The sequence below is a fragment of the Carya illinoinensis genome, chromosome 4 (assembly GCF_018687715.1).
Source record: "Carya illinoinensis cultivar Pawnee chromosome 4, C.illinoinensisPawnee_v1, whole genome shotgun sequence".
Lineage (NCBI taxonomy): Eukaryota > Viridiplantae > Streptophyta > Magnoliopsida > Fagales > Juglandaceae > Carya > Carya illinoinensis.
The window spans coordinates 85622-106601 of record NC_056755.1 but is presented as its reverse complement, the minus strand read 5'-3'; the positions used below and the strand labels follow the sequence as shown (position 1 = coordinate 106601).

At 34.5% G+C, this 20980-nt stretch overlaps 2 protein-coding genes across 2 annotated transcripts; one reads left to right on the top strand and one right to left on the bottom strand.

Annotated features, from left to right (window-relative positions):
* The first annotated feature begins 8259 nt into the window (after positions 1-8259).
* LOC122308218 (syntaxin-22-like) lies at positions 8260-11673 on the top strand. Its single transcript, XM_043121420.1, has 7 exons — positions 8260-8507; positions 8586-8679; positions 8871-9016; positions 9117-9179; positions 9653-9810; positions 9935-10035; positions 11174-11673. The coding sequence occupies exons 1-7, from the start codon at positions 8314-8316 to the stop codon at positions 11237-11239; spliced, it is 822 nt and encodes a 273-aa protein (XP_042977354.1). The 5' UTR covers positions 8260-8313; the 3' UTR covers positions 11240-11673.
* An 899-nt stretch (positions 11674-12572) lies between these two features.
* LOC122307230 (potassium transporter 4) lies at positions 12573-20218 on the bottom strand. The gene is made up of 9 exons (XM_043119964.1): positions 20025-20218; positions 18864-19092; positions 18504-18749; positions 17859-17909; positions 16516-16776; positions 16254-16306; positions 15856-15970; positions 15505-15759; positions 12573-13972 (listed from the first exon to the last, which is right to left on the bottom strand). The coding sequence occupies exons 1-9, from the start codon at positions 20067-20069 to the stop codon at positions 12885-12887; spliced, it is 2343 nt and encodes a 780-aa protein (XP_042975898.1). The 5' UTR covers positions 20070-20218; the 3' UTR covers positions 12573-12884.
* Positions 20219-20980: the final 762 nt, after the last annotated feature.

Here is a 20980-nt window from a genome sequence, read left to right as displayed (position 1 = left end):
TACTGCAAAACCAAATGAACTACTGCACGTAAATGTCTCGGTAATTAACTGCTGCACGTAAACTCCTACTTTATTTCCCATGAAAATGGATAGTGGACATAATTAACTGCTGCACGTTCCTAAATATTCACCTGATTCACAAGAAAATGGATAGTGGACATAACTGAATGTTAAACCCTAACAATGTATTGGAATAACAATACTCAATTCACTCCAAAACCTTCAATCTTACAGTCTTGAACTTGACACAAAAGTTCATGAAGGGATATGAAGAAAGCATCATCCACTCATTTCTCTCAGCTTAGCCGTGCTCAGTGGCTTTTCAGTGGATCCTGGAGGAACATCTCCCTTAAAGATATCATTGCCAGTCAAGTTCAAACACCTATAAAAAAAACTTCCAAGTTCAAACCATTAGCCTACAGATAAGTATAAAAGTTTAGCGGAATTGCACAACTGGAAGGCTACATCACCTTCATACTTTGTGCCTGAATATGTTATTGATAAACATCATCATAAAAGCTAGAAGAAAACAAAAAATATTAGACAGAACACTTGATGTAGCCTTGCATCCATTCAAAGTGGTGCTAGAAAGAACCATGGAAATGATGCAATTTGGCAATAATTTGGATAGGATGACAAAAAATGAACCTAAAAGGGAAGAAAGAAATGCCAGTTAGGAAATCAAGTGATTATGATAAAGAAAAGGTGTTCAAGTATAACTTTGAACTACTTTAATACATTTCTTACATCCCTTGAAATAATGCATAACTCAAAAGGATTCATGGTGGTTATCATATGATTGCAATTGAAATTATTATCAAAGGATGCCATTCTGACCTCATAAGCTTGGAATTCAGCTTAATTTGAATTCAAAACATTTGCAATTTAGGAATGCCTAAAATTTGACACTTCATAACTCAAAATCAGACCCATCCCATAAAGTTATCCCGCATGGTGTATTAGAAAAGGTGATAGCAGTTAGCACAACCATATATGTCTTTTCCACCAAATACTTAACTATAAATACAATAAAATATTCTCTTGCATGCCAAAAAGAGTAATTCCATTCACAAACATGCTGAAAGTCCAACCATTATAAGTAAGAAGGAGAATAGCCAACATGATGGATTTCTGATGCAAGATGCTCATATTTTACAGTGAATGCAAAGAGATAAAGGAAATACCTGATAAGTACGCAGCCCTGAATATGTTATGATTAGCAGCATCGTATTCTGATGCAGCATCTTCATTTTTTCCAGCATCTGGTCGACTACCAGTGATTTCTTTCAATTTATACCCGAAACATAGTGCACAATATCCGGTTGTAACTCCTTCACAAACAAAAAACAAAGACACAACAAAGTGCACAATTCAAACTCCTTAATACACAATAATGTCTAAATCGACAAATGGTAGTTAATAAAGTGCCTCAAGTCTAAGCTGGTCTGCAAATCTATATCCTCAATCGGAATAGCCTCAAATACACAAAATATATTAAATCTGTTGAACCTAAGGTTTCAAGTTTTGTATAATTATATATCTACACATAGATTTTGATGATAACAAATGAATTCAAAGAATAAAGGAGTCTCAATCTTAAGTTGTCTACACTATGAAGTCAAGCACATCAAGGGAACAAGCATGAATAACTTTCTAACTACAATACTTATACATCTTATTTTTTTGTAACTTACAACTTTTCAAGATGCGGACAATTTACACATCAATTAAAGATATTTCCCCAGCCATAAAGAACTGGAAAATTAAAATGATTGTAACAGAAAAATCTCTTAAACGAACTGGATAACACTCACCAGTGAAATACCAAAATTTGACATTGATCAATTATGAGATTTAATATCTATTTTTATGATTACTCATTTGTTCAAAAAATTAAATTATAGAATAAATCAATTATATTTTCTATTATTAATTTTTTGTCTTATATCTAATTCCATTTTATTTTGAAATTTTAATTTCTTTTTAAAAAAAAACATATTTTTCAAAATCATTTTTTAAAAAAAAAAAAATTATTATAAAAAATTGCCACTTACATTTTTTCATATGATATAAGGAAATCGTGTTCAAGCAACCCTATTTGGTAAAGATATTGATTCAAGAAATGACTCTTTGCATATCTTCTGGTCATGTTATATCGCAAATACATTTGTTAAGTCATTATCCTAAGTACAGAACTGAAGCATACGAATTTCAATGGACTCGAAATTCCAAAACAATCATTAAAGAAGTACCAGAGACTGAAGCACATTTAAAACTACCAAAGTAAAACTTCATCTCTATTGATCAATTGGATCCATACAGAGACTCGATTGCAAAAATAGATAAATTATAATTTATTTTAAAATTTTTATTGACAACAAATTAACAATTTAAATCTTTTTAATAAGATCTCTTAGCAGTTGCCATTCATATCAAGCCATCTAGAGAGATAATATTAACAAATGGACCAACTGTTATTCAAAAAATCTATGTTATAGATCAAAGATAAAAAAAAAAATTCCTTATTTTTATTTTTTCAAAATTATTTTCTGATCTGACTTTAATAAATCTAGTAATAATTCTTTTGTTTCAAATGTTATAGCTTAAATCTAGTCAGCTTAACTATGTGTGGACGGTTTGTGAAAGATGAATGCCAAAAAATTTCAGAAATAATTGAAACAAAACCAATTATACTTGCAACAAAATTAAAAGTTCGTTCCTACAATAGTACTTTTAATGATTATCATTCTTAAATATTTTTATAAATAATATATTTTTGAAATACTAATGATGAATATTTATAATATAGGTTTGTCCCTATCATCATGACCAGCAAGTGTTTTTACAATCAATCATCTTCTTCCTGAAGCAGAGTAATTGCAAAAATAGTAATTCATATTTAAACAATTTTTCATTAATTTATTTTTTTAAAAGTTTCTAACCTATATTTCCCTTTTATTGATAGATTAATAAAGACAAAATTATATTGATATTTATTCATGTTAAATATTTCTCATATACACATATTCAATATTTAAACTATTTCTTTTTTTTTTCCCTCTTATTAATTTACATTTTCTTTTCAAATTTTAAGGGCAATAATTAATGATGCAATACATGAAAGTATTATTGCAAAATCGTTAAAATATCCACATACATCTTTATCATCTGTTGGTCTGTGAGAAATAACGAAAAATTGTAATGTTGCTGCATTGATGAAAAGTTTACAACCAATGGGGTTAAAATATTTTTTTCCTACCAATTTCAAATTCATGTTCATGCACATTACCCAATACATTGTTTGTTACATGGCATAGAAAGTAAAATTCTGGATTAAGGCAAAAATAAACATTATCAATTTGTGCCAAATATTTTTTTACATCTCGTGCATCAATTGTAACAAGGGAACTAGACATGACCATAACGAAAGTTTCCTCTGTTATCACTGCAAACATCAAAGTGTTTATCAACCATGGTATGTATTTTCAAATTTTATCACTTAATAATTCATCCCAAAAATTCCTCATATACAATTTTTACCAATCTTAACAAAAAACAATGCTCTCATTATTTGTAGCTGTCGAGCATATGTTGAACTTGATGACGGGACGAGAAAATTAGCTGCTATCATGTTTGGCGAAATTGCTGAGGAGGCTTTAGGTTATTCAGCAATTGATTTCATGAATCATATTGGAGAGGTAAATTCTTTCATTTCTACTGTTTTTTCCTTTAACACAAAAAAAAAAAAAAATAGTTAAAAATACTTTTAGAAATTTTCTATATTATATATAAAACACTTCAACTTTAAATTATAATAACAAAAATGCTTTTTAAACAAAAAATTCTACAAAATTTATTCTTTAATTCATTTTTATATTATGACATTAAAACATACTAATTACAAGTAATAACTTCTATTCTCAAAGGTAAAAGTTCTAATAATGTCATAAAATTTCATACCAAAAATTTATGTTATTTTTTAATTCTCATTTTTTTGTATATAAATTATTTACATATTTATTCATCATCTAGTCCCATTAAATATTTAACATATAGGAGCATTTACTGTTTATTGAGAATGTAACATTACAAGCTTTAGAAAAATAGTGAATGATTCAACTTGCTGCAGATCCAGATATATTCAATCAACAACAACACAAAAACTTTAATGTTATCTCTATTGGTCCTGTCCAATATGACCTAGAACTACAATGATCATGGAAAAAAAAAAGACAAATTTCAGTTTGTATTTTTTTATTTTTTGTTTAAATTTGCACTGAACAAATTTTTGTAAAAGATAACCAAAAAACCCAACTAAGCAAACATGCATAGCACGTTTCCCCTCCACTAGTATATGTATATAATCAATCACTATATTTCTTTGGAGGAATATCTATATCTGTTGTATTTCCTTGCTCCCTTATTTGCATTTTTACTCTTCAGATCCAGTATTTGCATTTGGCTCCCTCTCAACATGGGAAATGGGAAATAACAACTATCTACGCTAACGCCATGTAGCTTAAATCCGTCATCTGCGGTATGTTATATCATTTAATATATCATTAACATTGGAATGTGTTGAATTGATATTTATTTCCAAAATACATCAATAACTTTATCCAATAACATGTTAGGACATACCATCAACATGTCCAAGCATTCCAAATTACATGCATGGTTACTATGGACAAGTGCCTGCCTGCATGGTCATTGGGATTTCTGCCAAATGCTGGTTACCCATTTCTGCATAACATGGAACCTCCAACTCCTCTCATCAATACAAGCTCCACTGCATGCATACTAGTTGGGTTAAATTCTAATAGATCCGGTGGTGGGGAAACTGAAGCGCCATGTACATCCTTTACAGTTGAAGAAATTAATGAGGATAGATCAAATCCACAAGAAAGCAAGGATTGTAGTGCCGAGACATCTCAGAATGTTGAAATTGATGGTGATGATATGAATGAGGAGCCAAATAAGGGGATGGAGTTTAATTCTCTTGAAGATTTAGTAAGTTATTATAAGGATTATGGTAAGAAGTGCGGGTTTGGGGTGATGACAAAAAGGATTGAGAGGGATGAAGATGAAACTGTTAAGTATTTCACCATTGTTTGTGCTCATGGTGGAAAGGCCCATAATAGAACTTTCAATGTCGTCAACCCACCTCTGATAGGAAAGACAGAATATAAGGTAAAGATTAATGCCTTGAAATCTGATGGAAAACTTCGATTAAATACGGTTCATAACATCCATAACCACCACCTTAGTCCAAAGAAATCTCACTTCTTTTGATGTAATAGAGAGGTGAGTGACACCGTAAAAAAAGTTTTATATACAAATGATATGGCTGGTGTCTGAATGAACAAGAGATTTGAATCTCTAGTTGTTGGTGTGGGTGGGTTTGAGAACCTCTCGTTTTTGGAAAATGATTATCATAATTACATCAACAATGCAAGACATCTACAACTTGGCACAGGTAGTGCTGGTGCACTTTAAGAGTATTTTTATAGGATGCAATATAAAAATCATGGGCTCTTTGCATTGATGGATTTAGATGATGACGGGAGGTTAAAGAATATCTTCTGGGTAGACCCCTGTGGTAGAGCAGCCTACCAATATTTCGGTGACGTGGTCACATTCAATACCACATACCTGGCAAATATATATGGGATACCGTTTGCACCATTTGTTGGTGTAAACCACCACATGCAGTCAATTCTCATGGGAGCAGGCTTGATTTTCAGTGAGGATATGGAGACCTTTGTGTGGTTATTCCAGACTTGGTTACAGTGTATAGATGGTATAGCTCCTAAAACTATTATCACTGACCAAGATAGAGCGATGAAAAATGTAATTGGTATTGTCTTCCAAAATACCCGACATAGATTTTGCCTATGGCATATACTGAAGAAAGTGCCATAAAAGCTTGGCTCCTATGGTTCCTACAGACTAAGATGAAAAATACATTGATAAAATGTGTGTATGATAGCTAAAGTGTTGATGAGTTTGAGACAAGTTGGGTTCAGTTAATTACCACGTACAATTTGCATGAAAATGCCTGGTTACAAAGTCTATACACTAAGCATAAGCATTGGGTTCCAGCATTCTTGAAAAGCTACTTTTGGACTGGAATGAGCACAACACAGCGGAGTGAGAGCATGAATGCATTTTTTTTACGGGTATGTTAATGCTACGATAAACTTGAAAGAGTTTATCGACTAGTTTGATAACTCATTGAAAAAAAAAATTGAGAATAAAAATGCCACGAACTTCTACTCATTTAGTGTCACAACCCCCTGGAATCTAAATCTCCAATTGAGAAGAGGTTTCAGAATTTATACACAAATTCTAAATTCAAGGAAGTACAACAGCAAGTTATCAGAATGATTGATATGAATCCAAAGTTATATAAGAGTGATGGTTCAATAAAGACTTATCTGGTAAAAGATGAAGTTCATTTGGCAGAGTTTACTAAGTTAGTTACATATTCAGTGGACTTTAGTGAAGAAGATTCAGTTGCAAAGTGTTCTTGTGGATCATTCCAGATGAGGGGGATATTGTGTAGGCACATCTTAGCCGTATTCAGATGTAACGAGATTAAATTTTTGCCAGATAATTACACTTTAGATTGATGGAGAAAGAATATCAAACGACGATACACGTTGATCCACAGTAACTATGATGCGATGGGTTGGTGGCCTGGGCGATGGGCATGCATGGCCCAAGTTGATGGACTAAGCGCTGGGGCTGCAAGGCACTGGCTGGAGCTGTGCCTTGGATGGCATGCCATTGGCCTTGCCCGCAAGGCACATGCTGGAGTCGTGCGCTGGATGGCGTGCCTATGAGGACATGCCACTAACCTCGCTGAATGGTGCTGGGGCGCGCATGCTCGTAGGCGCACGCACAAGGGAATGCGCAAGCCTACACGTAGGGACTGCGCACGACCAGTAGCCTCCATGGATGCCTACTGTGTGTTTGGGTATGAGCCAAGGCATGCATGCAGGCTAGCCATGTGATTGTCCTGGCCCTCCAAGAGCTGTGTTGAAGTGTGGTCCCGGACAATCCTCTTAGGGGTTGTGACATTCCCCCTCCCTTCAAGCACATTCTTGCCCTCAAGGATCAAGTGTGGATACCTCGGCACCATATCATCATAGTCCTCCCAAGAAGCCTCCTCTCTCAACACTCCTTGCCATTGGATCAAGACTACTTTCCTCATTTTCCTCGCTCGGGTCACTACCCTATATTCAAGAACCGCTATAGGTTGCAAGAGCATCATTCCCTCATCATCAAAGTTAGGAAGCTCTTCCACTATAAGACTTATGTCTCCAATTCTCTTCTTCAACAAGGTCACATGAAATACTGGATGTAGTTTAGATGATGAAGTTCTAATTTATCGGCTACCTCTCCCAACCTCTCCAAACCTCTCCAACACCTTAAAGGGCTCATAGTACTTTTTAAAAAGTTTCATACTCATCTTTTTCCTTAAGGTCTTTTGGCCAAACGGTTGTACCTTTAAGTAGACATAGTCGCCTATCTCAAACACAGCCACCCATCTTCCTTCATCATAATATTTCTTCATCTCTCAAGGATATCGTTACAAGAATAATAATAATTGTCTTCATATTATTTCTCATAATGAATCATATTGAATAATAATTTTTAAACTAATATTATTTTAATTTGAAAATAATAATTCTTTTTTAAATTCAAATTTATAGTCTATTTTCACATTTTATCATTCCAATCATAATTATATCCATGTAGTTTTTTGAGATAATTAAAAATAATATTATTTTGTTTTTTCATTTATAATAAAATTGTTATTATTATTATTATTATTATTATTATTTACATGTCTGATTAGTCTTATAATGAGTGAAGCAATGCATGTTCTATTATGATTTCAATATTATGAGTTCTAAATATTTGATTTGTTACGTGTTCAATAATTTCACATTTTTTATTTCTTTCCTTTTTTTGGAGTATAATTATAATCATTTGTAAAATTTGTTCTATAAATTTATAATCATCTATACATTTATCATATTTATTGTTCTAATTATACATCTTAAAATTTATATTTATCATATAAAATATACAATAGCATTTTAAACTGAAAATACAACTTAGGCTCTACCTATTTACAAAGTAAATCGTCAAAAAATAAAAATTGAGTTAGTGAATTGCAAAGTGTTAATCAAAATTTCCTACAAAGATAAAATTACGAAATTGTCATCGAAGTGACGACCAAACACCCCTATTTACTCGTGGTTGTGTTCTTGGCCGAAGAGCCCCAAGAAGTCAGTGGTTGAAATGAGCTTCCAGGATCTCCAGAGTGGCGCCAAGCCGTCTCCTTCCTCATCGGTAGGCGTTCGTTCCCGTAGCCAGAGTCCCTCGCAGGCCGTCGCTGCGGGCATTTTCCAGATCAACACTGCAATCGCTGCTTTTCATCGACTCGTCGATGCCATCGGAACCGCCAAGGACACTTCCGATCACCGTCAAAAGCTGTCTCTATTCTTCTCTATTTCTATTTCTCTCCCTTTTCTCTTTCTCCAATTAATTTATATGAATTCTGAATTTGGCAGCCATAACACGAGGCAGCGGATACTGCACTTGGTTAAAGATACTTCTGCTAAGCTCAAGGCCTTGACCGATTCCGATCGGGACACCTCCGTCAACGTATGTCTCTCTCTTATAATCGCTTGTCCTAAAGGCTTAGATGATGTTATTGATAAATTTAATTATGTATTTTATATCTTAACAATCTCTCTCTCGCATTGAATTTCAATTTCTTCTGTAATGTTTACAAGTCTTCTTCATTGTATGTTACTAACAATAACAAGTAATTCTTTTGCTGGATATGTTTCCAGCCGAGTAAAAAAGTAGAAGATGCTAAACTTGCCAGAGATTTTCAAACCACACTCCAAGAATTTCAGAAAGCTCAACAGCTTGCCTCTGAGCGCGAGTCTACCTACTCCCCTTCTGCTCCCCCTCCGTCTTGTTCTTTATCAGCAACGTATGCTGTTCTGGTCTCCTCAACTCTTTCATTTTTTTTTATTTTTTTAATACTGATTACTGAACTTCGGCCCTATTGTATGTTGTACTTCCGGTGACAGCTCTGCTTCTGGTGAACATTTTGCAATCAACGACAACCGACCTTTTCTCTTTGAACAGAAGAGGTAACTTACTAGTATCTCAATACCGCTCTTAGGTGTTTTCTACTTATATCGGTTTATTTTTCATTATTATAACACGTCCCACACCTTTCTATAAGTGAAACCATGTACGCTGTGGACATCAGGTGTCTCGAGTTCAAAAATGGTTTGCATTGTTAAACAATCTTAGCAACCGTATTCACTGTCTTATACTAGCTCTTGCGAATCAAAGCAAACATATTAACTTAAATCATCCATATATTCTCTACCATGGCAATCGTGCATCTTCTTTGAACATGCATTAGTAATATCAGTAGGTTCTTTTAAAATGTATGTGCTATTTTTAGGTGCACATCAAACTGATCAACAAAAAATTTTTAAGTGCACATCAAATGTGTGTAACTTGATTCTATGTACCTTGTGATGTTTTCTCTCAGAGATGCAAAGCCTGGAAGACTCTTTGTTTTACAATCTACTTTCTTGAACAAAATGTGCAGGCAGGACGTACTCTTATTAGATAATGAAATTTCCTTCAATGAAGCAATGATTGAGGAAAGGGAACAGGGTATTAGAGAAGTAGAAGAGCAAATTGGGCAAGCAAATGAAATATTTAAGGACCTTGCTGTTCTTGTTCATGAGCAGGGAGTTGTTATTGGCAAGATTCCCACTATGCAGAGGATGAATTAATTAATTATTCTTGTTTCCATCTGTGGATATTTTTACATTTTTCTTTCCAAGTTTTTTACCTCTTTATCTTTTAACATTCTTCGTTATAACAGATGATATTCAATCTAACATTGGTACTTCCTCTGCTTCTGCTACTCAAGCTCGAGTTCAGCTAGCAAAAGCTTCCAAAAGTGCAAAATCCAAGTCTTCTTGGGTAAGTAGCTAAGGAGATTGATAGTCTGTTAAATTGCGCATTAAAGACTTAGAATCCAATTTCTTGCCACACAATTGAGGAAATTGGCTTTGTAGAGTTGTTTAGTTGTAGTAGAAGTATTGTTTCTCACTGAGGAAGAAAACTTATGAAGCCTTATGTTCTGGAGTCGAACTTTGCTTCGAATATCCACATGCATGCACTGTATGGTATGAGATGCACTGAAACTTTGTGTGCATGGATAACCAAAGTTGTGGAAGAATAAAAAGGTTATTGGTGTAGGGACATGTAATGGCCTGTTTGAAGAAATGGTGAGGGCTGTAGCTCGTGTCAGTCAGCCTATGATCAGGAAATGAGATAATTTCTTCTCTTGCATCCATAAGGGAATCAGACTCCTAATAATCCAGTCCCTGCCTTTTTAAGCTGTCCTAAATTTATTAGGTGGTCAGTATTGGAAAATATGCCAATGTTATATTGTGGTATTAATTAGTTGGTACAGTTTATGATAACTACATGAGCAGCGCATGTAGTTAGGAAGATTATATCTCTTATGTTAAGCATTTCTGGACAGCAGGCTTCTTCTTAGATCAATCCAATTCCTGGTTTTCTGTTCAGAAATATTTTCTAATCCCATTTTCTTGGTGCCTGGTTGGTGGAAGGCCTTCCTCTAGAAGCTTGCCTATGCTGGGTGGATGTCCTACCCATCATTCCAGCTAAAAGGGGTATTCATTGTAGCCCATCTTCACTCATTGTTGGGAGAATAAATAGTAAAACACAATAAAACCTAAAACTAAAAAGGAAAAGCCAAAAAGAGAACTCAAAGTAGGATATCGTGGGGGAAGTCTTATGATCAAACCCCTTCCCATATTTCTTTGTTCCTTTCTTTCTGGATGAGTAATTCCTTCCAATTATCCCTGTTTCGACATCATGAGAACATGATTATTCAGCATGCTATCTGCTCACAAAAAATTATTAAAGCATCATGTAATAACTTTGTGATTTTCTCCAAGCATAATAGTCTTTAGGTACATCGCATTACCATTTTGGCATTTTCATTCATCATGTGATTGTTACGTCTAATTTTTTTGTTTACTTCAAAGACATTGTGGATAATATTGTTTTGATCTATGTTATATGGCAGTGTTGGTGGATGCTAGTAATATTTGTGATAGCGCTGGTCATCTTTCTACTCGTCCTCATCATTTAGAGCGCAAGTTCATATACGTGCTGTCTTGTGAGCTCTGCAGGAATATTCCTTTGTGCTGTACATTTTTATTAAGTTCGTCAAGGCACCAAATTTTCCCTGGATATCTATATGTATTTCCACTGTTTTTGTTTTTCTCACTCTTTCTTTTTGTTTTCTTTAGTATTTTTTTCTCTCCTTTCGGCGGGAATTTCTCTTTCTCTCTCTCTTTTTGGGTGTTGAGGGGAGCGGTTAGCAGTGAAGTTTTCCGTTGGTGCAACTCTCGTATATGTTTGTGGGTTCCATTACTATGGGAAAGAGTCGTTCTGTTTTCATGTAAGATGCGTGTATTTGCTAGAAAAGTCCATGTTACTTCGTCTTTTCATGTGAGATTTTTATCCTGGATACAATCAGAACTGAAATTGAATGCCACGCAGTTTGATTTGTGACTGGTTTCATTTACATGAAGTTGGAACGACTACTTGCAACTAAACTACTCTATTCCATGAGATTTCAATCCGCCACCATCTAAGCACTCCGGGCCCTTTTATATCTCACACCCCATAAAAGCATCAATTACCCGAGTTATAAATTTATTTTTTTGATAAGTTACACGAGTTATAAATTGAGTGTAGCATTTATTTATGTGTTATGGCTACAAAGGGATTAGAAATCACACAAATTAATTTGGTTTTATGTGATCCATCAAATTTACTTTATAATAAAGATAATTTTACAATTTGACAAATCACACCAAGTTATAGAATTATTTTTGTATAATCATTTTGTGATTGGAGTATTCCTCTTTATTGATCTATTGGTGTGTAAGCCGAGCCACTGCCATGTGGTGGTTGCTAAATGACTTAGTACACCCTCCGTAACATGTTTTTTAAAAATATAAAAACAAAAAACCAAAAATTTTAAACGATTTATTACACCCTCTAAAAAATTTTTGTCTTAAAAATTTAAATGATTTATTACGCGCTCTGTAAAATCTCCTCTAAAAGTTTCCATATCCAAACCTATTTTCAATGGTATCCCACCAATTCTATAAAACTTTGTTAAGATTTTTTTCTAAAAATGTCTTCATAGCTATTCATAGACATTTTCCTTACAGATAAAAAGTTAAAAAAAAAAAATCATGAAAACTCTGAATACCCGAACATTCTCTCTGCCCTTGATCGATAGAAGGGTGTTTTAAAGAGACAAACATATCAATCTATATTTGTTAAAAGAAATAAATTGATTCACATATTACAACTCACGATCAAACTGTGTCAAAATTTCGAAACTTGTATAATAATAATAGAATTGAATTGAACGTGTATTGAACATTTAGTTTTATCAATAATAACAATAATAATAATACGGGCATGTATAAATGTTGTAGTGTCCCCATCACGTATATTTCCTCACACTTCAAGCTGTAAAGTTCAAGAACTTAGCCTAAAATAAGTCAGAAGTTAAGCCTCATATAATGACAGTTGGTATCGTCTATACAAATTGAAACGAGGGCAACAGAACCAAGAAAGCTTTGTAATGAAATTGCAGTGACCTAAGATCCTACCTTTTGCATTAAGCACATATTCCTTCTCCCATGGCAATACTACCTCGCTTTCCATCCATGGGAAAGATAATCACCAGGGTCAAGAATAAGTTACTCCAAGGACTAGACATAGTATATCATGCCAACTTCAATAAGACTAATGTGAGGAATGTTAAGCGCCACAGCAGGGCCCCTGCAATTCTTCCGTAGAAAGGAATACCCAGTGTCGATCACAAGCTTTTTCAAGATCGATGAAGATCTCCTTGCCTTCACATATGAGTGTCCCAGGATATATGCAACCCCTGCTTCCTTTGCCCGAATCAAATCCATTAGTTCTTCCCTAACAGCAGGATCCATCATGGAGTTTGGGGGTAAGTCAAATCTCACATGGCGTCTCCTGATTTGTGGGTTCTCTTCGTCATAAATAGATCGCAAACTCTGGAGGGTTAGAGACTTGCCGCTTTGGATGGAGTTGCTCACTCCAACATCCTCTTGCTCAGATACGATTAGGCTTGAGCTTGATTCCAGAGTTCGGGTACTTATAACAGCCATTCGCCCATCAAATGATGAACTTTCAGAGCTTGAGAACTGTGGTTCTACTGCTTCCATCTGGATGAACTCCGCAATGCTCTGTATGAGCTGATTCTCAAAGTCCCCATTGTCTCGCTGAATGTCCTTATAACCATACCTCACTATGCACCTATACATGCGATATGGTCTCGGGCAAATCCGGCCTATGAGAAATCGTTCTTCAGGTGAGACATAAGGAACTGGAACTGATTTGACACAAACAAAAACTAACACGTTATGAAACGCAGGGAGGTTTGTCACAAAGTGGGAAAATATTGCAGGGACTCCTGTCGCCAGTTCTGAGTATATAAGGCCTATCCCAGGCACACGAACAATACCGAGGCTGGGGCCCAGGCCAAGTAACCATTTTAGTGAAACTTTATTGTGAAGATCAAAAGTGTACTTCTTGCGAGTCCCATAATGCCAGACATACATAATGATCATAAAGATAAATGAAAGCACAAGGGGAACCCATCCTCCCTGAGGCACTTTTATAAAAGCTGATGACAAGTATACACCCTCAATAAACCAGAAGAAGAAAAGGAATGCTGCAGCCAGCAAGACACTTTTCTGCCAAACGAAGATTGTGACAAGCGCCATGAGAAATGTTGTGATGAACATAACTGTCATGCAGGCAAGTCCTGAAACACAAAATTAAGATAAATCAAAATCACATACAAGATTGTATGGGCTGATACAAAGCCAGATAAAAACTGCTCATGTTGCCTTCGCTACAAACTGGAAAAGTTTAGCAGATTTAGCAACTACTGGGTTGGTCCCACTGTTGGCACTCCCTTGAAAACTTGAATGTATCTCATAATCCATGCCCGTGAAAACTTGAATATATCTCATAACCCATGTCTTTGGTCTGGATCATTAGAATTGCTGGAGCCACACCAATAAGTACATATTCATGTGTACTTTCATATCAAGCCAACTGTAAAGCCCCAATGGAAGGTCCAAATCACATGGCCTATACTCCAAAATAACTAATCAATGATACAATTGGAACCCCATTGGAACTTTATAAAGTGCAAGAACTTCTCATTCCCAAGCAATGTGGGATCCCATACACCACTACCCTTATCATTATCATATTATCACAATTTCCCTCCCTTAAATTCCCAACATTCTCGTTAGACCAATCCATCGTAGGTGGCACGGCTCAAGTCCCACATTTCTGGTTGGGATAGGCTCTTTTACTATTTGTAACACCCCAATGGAAGACCCAAAACTACATGGCCTATAATCGAAAAGAACTAGTCAATAATACAATTTTATCCATTGGAAGCTTATAAAGAGCAAGAACTTCTCATTCTCAAGCAATGTGGAATCACATATACCATATACCTTTATCCTTATCAATGTTATCATATGGGATATCACACCGACCCTCCTTGTGATTTGTGAACACACATTTCCAAAAATGTGACTTTCATTTGCAAGCACGGCTCTCATAGAATTTAGCAAAAATATTCGGTTTTTTTTTTTTTTAAATCAAAGTAAAAGGTGCATGATCTGTGGTGAATTAGATGATATTTGAGTTCCTTATGAGGCTGGTATTTTTAGAGCATTAGGAATTTAAGAAATGTATAACACATGACTATATTTGATTTAGTTGTTTAGAAAGGTTTTCTTCTCATTATCATTAATTTTGTTTTCTGCCTATTTTTATATATAGTCATGGCATATGATGATTTTATGTACCAGAATATGCAACTTAAATGCCTTGTTCCTCTTTTTGCTATACTCGCCAACTGCAACCCCCTTTTACGTAGAAATCAAGTTGATGTCTATATCAAGGGGGAGGTGGTAGATTCACTAGCCCAAGGTTCTAATCTCCTGCCTGCTTATCTAAAATATCACAAACCATGTAAATAATCATAACTCCAGCAAAGCTGGCATTTCAAGAGTAAACATTGAGCAATAATGGTGGTATCTTTTGTAGAGAGACAGTGAGTGGGAATAGACATTCTCAAAATAACTAAATCAACACAAGGTATATGATTACAACTAGAAGCTAATTATCTTTGGATATTAGAACTAACATTGAGGCCAATGAACTGTAATTCAAACTGGTAGAAACAAGTCAGAGTGTGTGGTTGCATGTTCAAGACCCATATCAATCGAAAGAGAGAGACTGTGTGAGAAGCTCTTTCAAAGCATTACTTACCATAAGCATTTCCGATTATAGTTGTGTCTCGAAATCCAATAGTTATGGCAAGAGTAAGGACCATGAGTATCCAGTTTATTTCTGGGATGTAGATCTGCCCATATATGTGTTTTGAGGTGTGCACAACTTTGACTCGGGGAAAGCAACCAAGGGCATGACATTGCTTGATGATGGAGAAAGTAGCAGTAATAACAGCCTGACTCCCAACAATTGCTGCAAGGGTAGCAATAACAAAGATAGGCCAGAATACAGGATCTGCAGTACAAGCAAGGATAAAAAACAAGTAAGATCAAGTTGAGATTATGAACAAAACTTTGGAACTGGTATCATTCAACTTCAGAATAAACTAACCAGGAATTGAGTCATAAAAACTTTTAGGGATGGATTTCGGATTTTTTGAAAGGAAAGCAGCTTGACCCATGTATTGCACTACCAAACAAGGGTATATAACAAATGCAAATGCGAGCTGCACAGAGGAAAAAATCAAAATTGCCAACTTATAGAAATCTATATGAAGAGGCCTTAAAATCTAAAATTGAGACTATGTAGACCTATTTCATTACTGAGTTTCTGCAGAATCAGCTTCAACAAATAATCTATGAACCACATTTGGAACTCAATAAAGAGAGCTGCCAAATGGGAAAAGCATGTGAGTCCCTCACTCGTGTAAGTAACCCATATCTACAACCTCCCATTCCTGCCCATTTGAATATTCTAAGCATAAAACACAGTTTAATTTATAAACTTACCCTTATTGACAAGGCAGTGAAATGACCAAGATCTGCAAACATAGCTTCAGTACCTGTTGAGACCCAAAAAAGCTAAGTAGTTAGTTGTGCATTAAAAATAGTGACATCCGCCATTCTGAGCAGCAAGAACTTTTTGTCTCTAATAAACAAAACTTCAACCCAACCAGAACTACAAAGATGAGTTGCACCATCTTATGTCACAGCCACGTAAAAATATCATGCAAGCCAGATAATATTCTAACAATTTCCAGATGCAACATACCAGTTATAGAAAGAAGAATCCCTCCAAGAGAAATCCAGCCATCTTTACCATTCTCACTAAAAAACTTGATAATATAATGTGGGGAAAATGCACGCACAATCTTTGGATTCCAATGTAGAGTGTTGTACAGCCCAATGGAAAAAATCGATACCAACCAGATGATCACAACCGGTGCAAAAATAAATGCTACTTTGTGGGTGCCACAATGTTGGAGAGCAAACAGGCCCACCAATATAACACAGGCAATCAAGAGGACTTCACCTACAAGCAAAAAATTATAGAATATATTAGAAACAAAAGCACTATGGATACCCTAAGCAATAGTTAGCATTATGTACAATAACAACTTTGAGTTTTGCACGATAATCTTTTAGCTACTCAGATTTTTCTCCTTAAACTTGTACTTTAATTTATTTTAATAAGAATCCTCTGTCAGATCTTAGGCTATGCCTATTTACTTGGAATAAATTCTCTTATTATCTATCAAAAAAAAAAAAAAAAAAAAAAGAATCCTCTGTCAGATTTCATTAAATAATTTCAAGGAAATTTACATGGCATGCCATGTTTTCACACTTGAAGGTACATGGCATGTCACATGGCAGAAAAATATAAAAAATATAAGAAGCCTTTTAAAAATTAAAAAACACATAATAAACATAGATCATTTAAAAATTAAAAAAAAATACATATAAATCCAAACCTTTAAAAATGAGTGTTAAAAAAAGAACTTAAATACCAATAAAAAATTTTGTAAAACAAAAAGCCAAACTATTAAAATTTTAAAAAATTGAAAAACAAAAAGGCCAAGGGTGGTTGTGCAGCCACACCTGGCCAAACCCAGGGCTACTTGGGGCAACTTAGGCAGCGGCTGGGTCGTGCAACCCACATGCGGCTTAGGTCACCCTAAGTAGTGTCATCCCAAGCGATGTCTAGGTCCTCCACCTAGGTACAAGCCGGGTCATGCAACCTAGGCCCTAACGGGGTTACCCCAAGCAGCCTTGGGCTGGCTTGGGGTGGTGGCCCCTGTACATTTTTCAAAAACTTTCTTGATTTTTAAATTCAGTTTATTTTGGATTTTTTAATGTTTAAAAGAATTTTATATTTTAATATTATTTTTTACATATGATATGCCAGATCAGATTTCTGTTGAATTATTTACGATAGAGGGGTTCTCACTAAAAAAAATTACAAACTCAAAGAGCGAAATGATAAAATTGAAAACTTGAGGACCTTAAAGATGACTTTGCAAAACTCAAAGATTGTTTTTGTACTTACATAAATATCTATAAATAACCCTCACGAATCAAAAACTTAAGTTTTGGCATATGAATACAGCTGCTTACCATTAGTTAACTTCTCTTCTGTAACTTGTAGTCCTGACACCGATGATAGAACTGCAAACATGGCCAACTCATAACTCCACACAATAAAATCATATCATGTTTGAAAAAAAAAAGTTATTATTCCCAGACATGAAGTCTCCATTAGGTATAGCAACAACAAGTGGAAGATCCTATTGAATAATTGCTTATCATTAGAGCATATGTAGATTACTTTCCACTCTGAGAAACAACTAATGTAAAAATGCAATTAGCAGGGAAATATGATCTTAATTCTAGATCTGATCACCTGGTCAAAAATTGGAGTGAATATATTGGAAAGTTAATGATGCCCACAATCATTTATCATCAGGGATGCAATTGGATCAGTGCTAGATATGGTCACTGTCATCTATATCTGTATGAAGTGTTTGATGATTAAATGCATATTACAGGGAAGTTCTCCAGGGGAATATCTTTCCCTTGTCTACAGCAAGAACATATTATTGATCGAAAAATATATAGATGGTAACATAAATTTCACCTATCACCCTCCAATGTCTTAAAAAAGCATTTTATTGATCGAAAAATATATAGATGCACATTCAACACCCAGAATAACACTGGGCATGAAGTGACCACTTCAGCACCTTCTTATGAGTACCTTACCTGAAATTGCAGGAGTAAGCACTCCATCGCCTACAACCATGCAAGCACCAAACAGTACCACAAGAAGTAGGGCTGTTCGCAGCCTTTTATGCTTCTCCAAAAATCTCTTCAGTGGGGAAGAGGCTGCTGCCTGTGATGAGGGGCCATATTTATAGGCTGAGAGCTCCTCATCGGCTGCTTGTTGATTGGGAAGTAAGCTAAACTTTGCATGCCTGCAAAGTAGCGAGTAAAGAGCAAACGTCCCACCTGCAATCAGTTAGAATATAATAAGAACTCATACAACCTTGATTAAACCGGCATTAGAATTAGATATAGCGGAAGCACAAAATCAATTTAACAGAACTTAATTTAACGACACACCTTCACCGTTGTCATCTGCACTCAGCACAATAAAGACGTATTTGAGCAAGGGTATCAATGTCAGCGTCCAGAAAATTAAGGAAAATGCACCAAATATTGCTTCCTCATTTTGATGCTTCTGCAATGTGCTAGCATAAACATACAGAGGTGAAGTGCTCAAGTCTCCGTATACTACACCAAAGCTTTGATAAGCTAATATTAGGTTCTTCGATAGATTCACCCATGAAAGCTGCCAAGGCACAAAATCTTTGATAAAATTTAACTGGTTACATAAAAAAAAAATGTTGTTCTTGCTGGAGTTGATGCCATCGTAAATGGAATTTGAAAGCCAAACTAAAACTTGAGAAGACAATAATAAATCTTATAACTCAGATTAGCTGTCTATTGATGATGACGGTGCTCAATAGCTAGACTTGCATTAAGTTTATACCGTATCAATACGTATGTCAAAAAGAAGAGAGATATTAAAATGCACAACGTGGTACCTACCATTAATCAAAAGATCAGTGAAGCAAACAACAGCAAGACATATCTAAATTTACAAATCCATGGGAATATTGTTTACAAATCCATGGGAATATTGTTTAGTATCGTCTTAACACCTGTAGTACTCAAGCAATATTTAAAAAATGTCATTGCCACCTCATACGTCACTAGTTCGACCAAATACGATACAGGAGTTCAGTTGTCCCCTCAAAAAGTACGAATAAGGGTATAAGACGAGGATGCTTAAAGTCAAAAGTAATTGATATCATATGTCAAGTGAATATTAGAAAGTTAATATAATCCAAGATAATAAAAATTAGAGACGGAGAGGAGGAAGAAGGAATACAGAATTCATAATAAGTAAACGTAACTAATGGTACTGAATATCACTTTATATTGAACATAACTGGGTTGGATTTCTCAGAACCAAGGGAGGGTGGGGAAAATCAGCTAAAATAATTCAGTTGATTGAAAATCAGTTTCAGTATCCGTTTAGTTTTGCCAAACAACACACATATGACTACCTTCAGAAGTTGATATATAGAAAAAGAGAAAAACAGACCAATAGGGTTGACAGGCATCGAAAGTACAACGGATAAATAGATTCAAACAACAATTACTCCCAGATTCAGAAAAAAGGTAAAATAAGAAATTTGCAGAGAGAAAGAGAGAGACCGGGGAAGTGCTTCGAGGAGTCGGAATTCCAGACTCTGGCTCCATGGAGACAGCCAAACGAGCGAGCCTCTGTGGATTGTGCGCGTATGTTTGTACTAGCAATAAACGAAGCGCAGGATGAGTTTGAAGTTTGAACCTGAGTTTCTATCTCCCATCTCAATCCTCTCTCTTTTCACGACATAATCCTTCTATAAATTCTAATTATAATTGAAGAAATGCTAAATGAACCGATGGTTGTACCGATTAATTGGACTGATTGTTATTTTTTTGGTTTTTTTTTTTTTGTTAAGTAAGTACTAAGTAATTAGGAATCAATTTATATATGTATTTTAAATATATTTAAAAATATTATTGAAATATATATATTTTCTTTTTTATCGATATCGATATATGTCACTATCGGTCTATAAACGGACAAAACGCGTTTATATATATATATATATACTTATAAAAGTATATTTATAAAATAATTCTTGAGCCATCGAGAATCTTCACTTATTTTTTTATTTAATAATTAAAAAAGGTTTTTTTAATAATTTTTTATATTTTATTTATTTAAAAGATTTAAGAAAATTATTTGAAAATAAAAACATAAAAAATTGCCTTCTGGATAATAATTCTCGATAGTTATAGGGGTATATATATATATATCAAAAAATTTATATACAGTCACTTTTACATACTTTATGCATTTTATTAATTTGATTGGTTGAATTATTTTTCTTAATTTAAAATAATTATTTGATCAATTATAATAATAAAATATGTAAAAAATATATAAATGTGACTATATATATCAAAATAATATATATATATATATATATATAAGAAAAATACTTTGTTGGGAGCTTTGTCCCAACAAAGCATCTCAATTTTTTTTAATAATTAAATAATTATTTTTAATGATATTATGAATTTAAAAAAAATACATAAAAAAAAAATCAAATGAAAGTCGT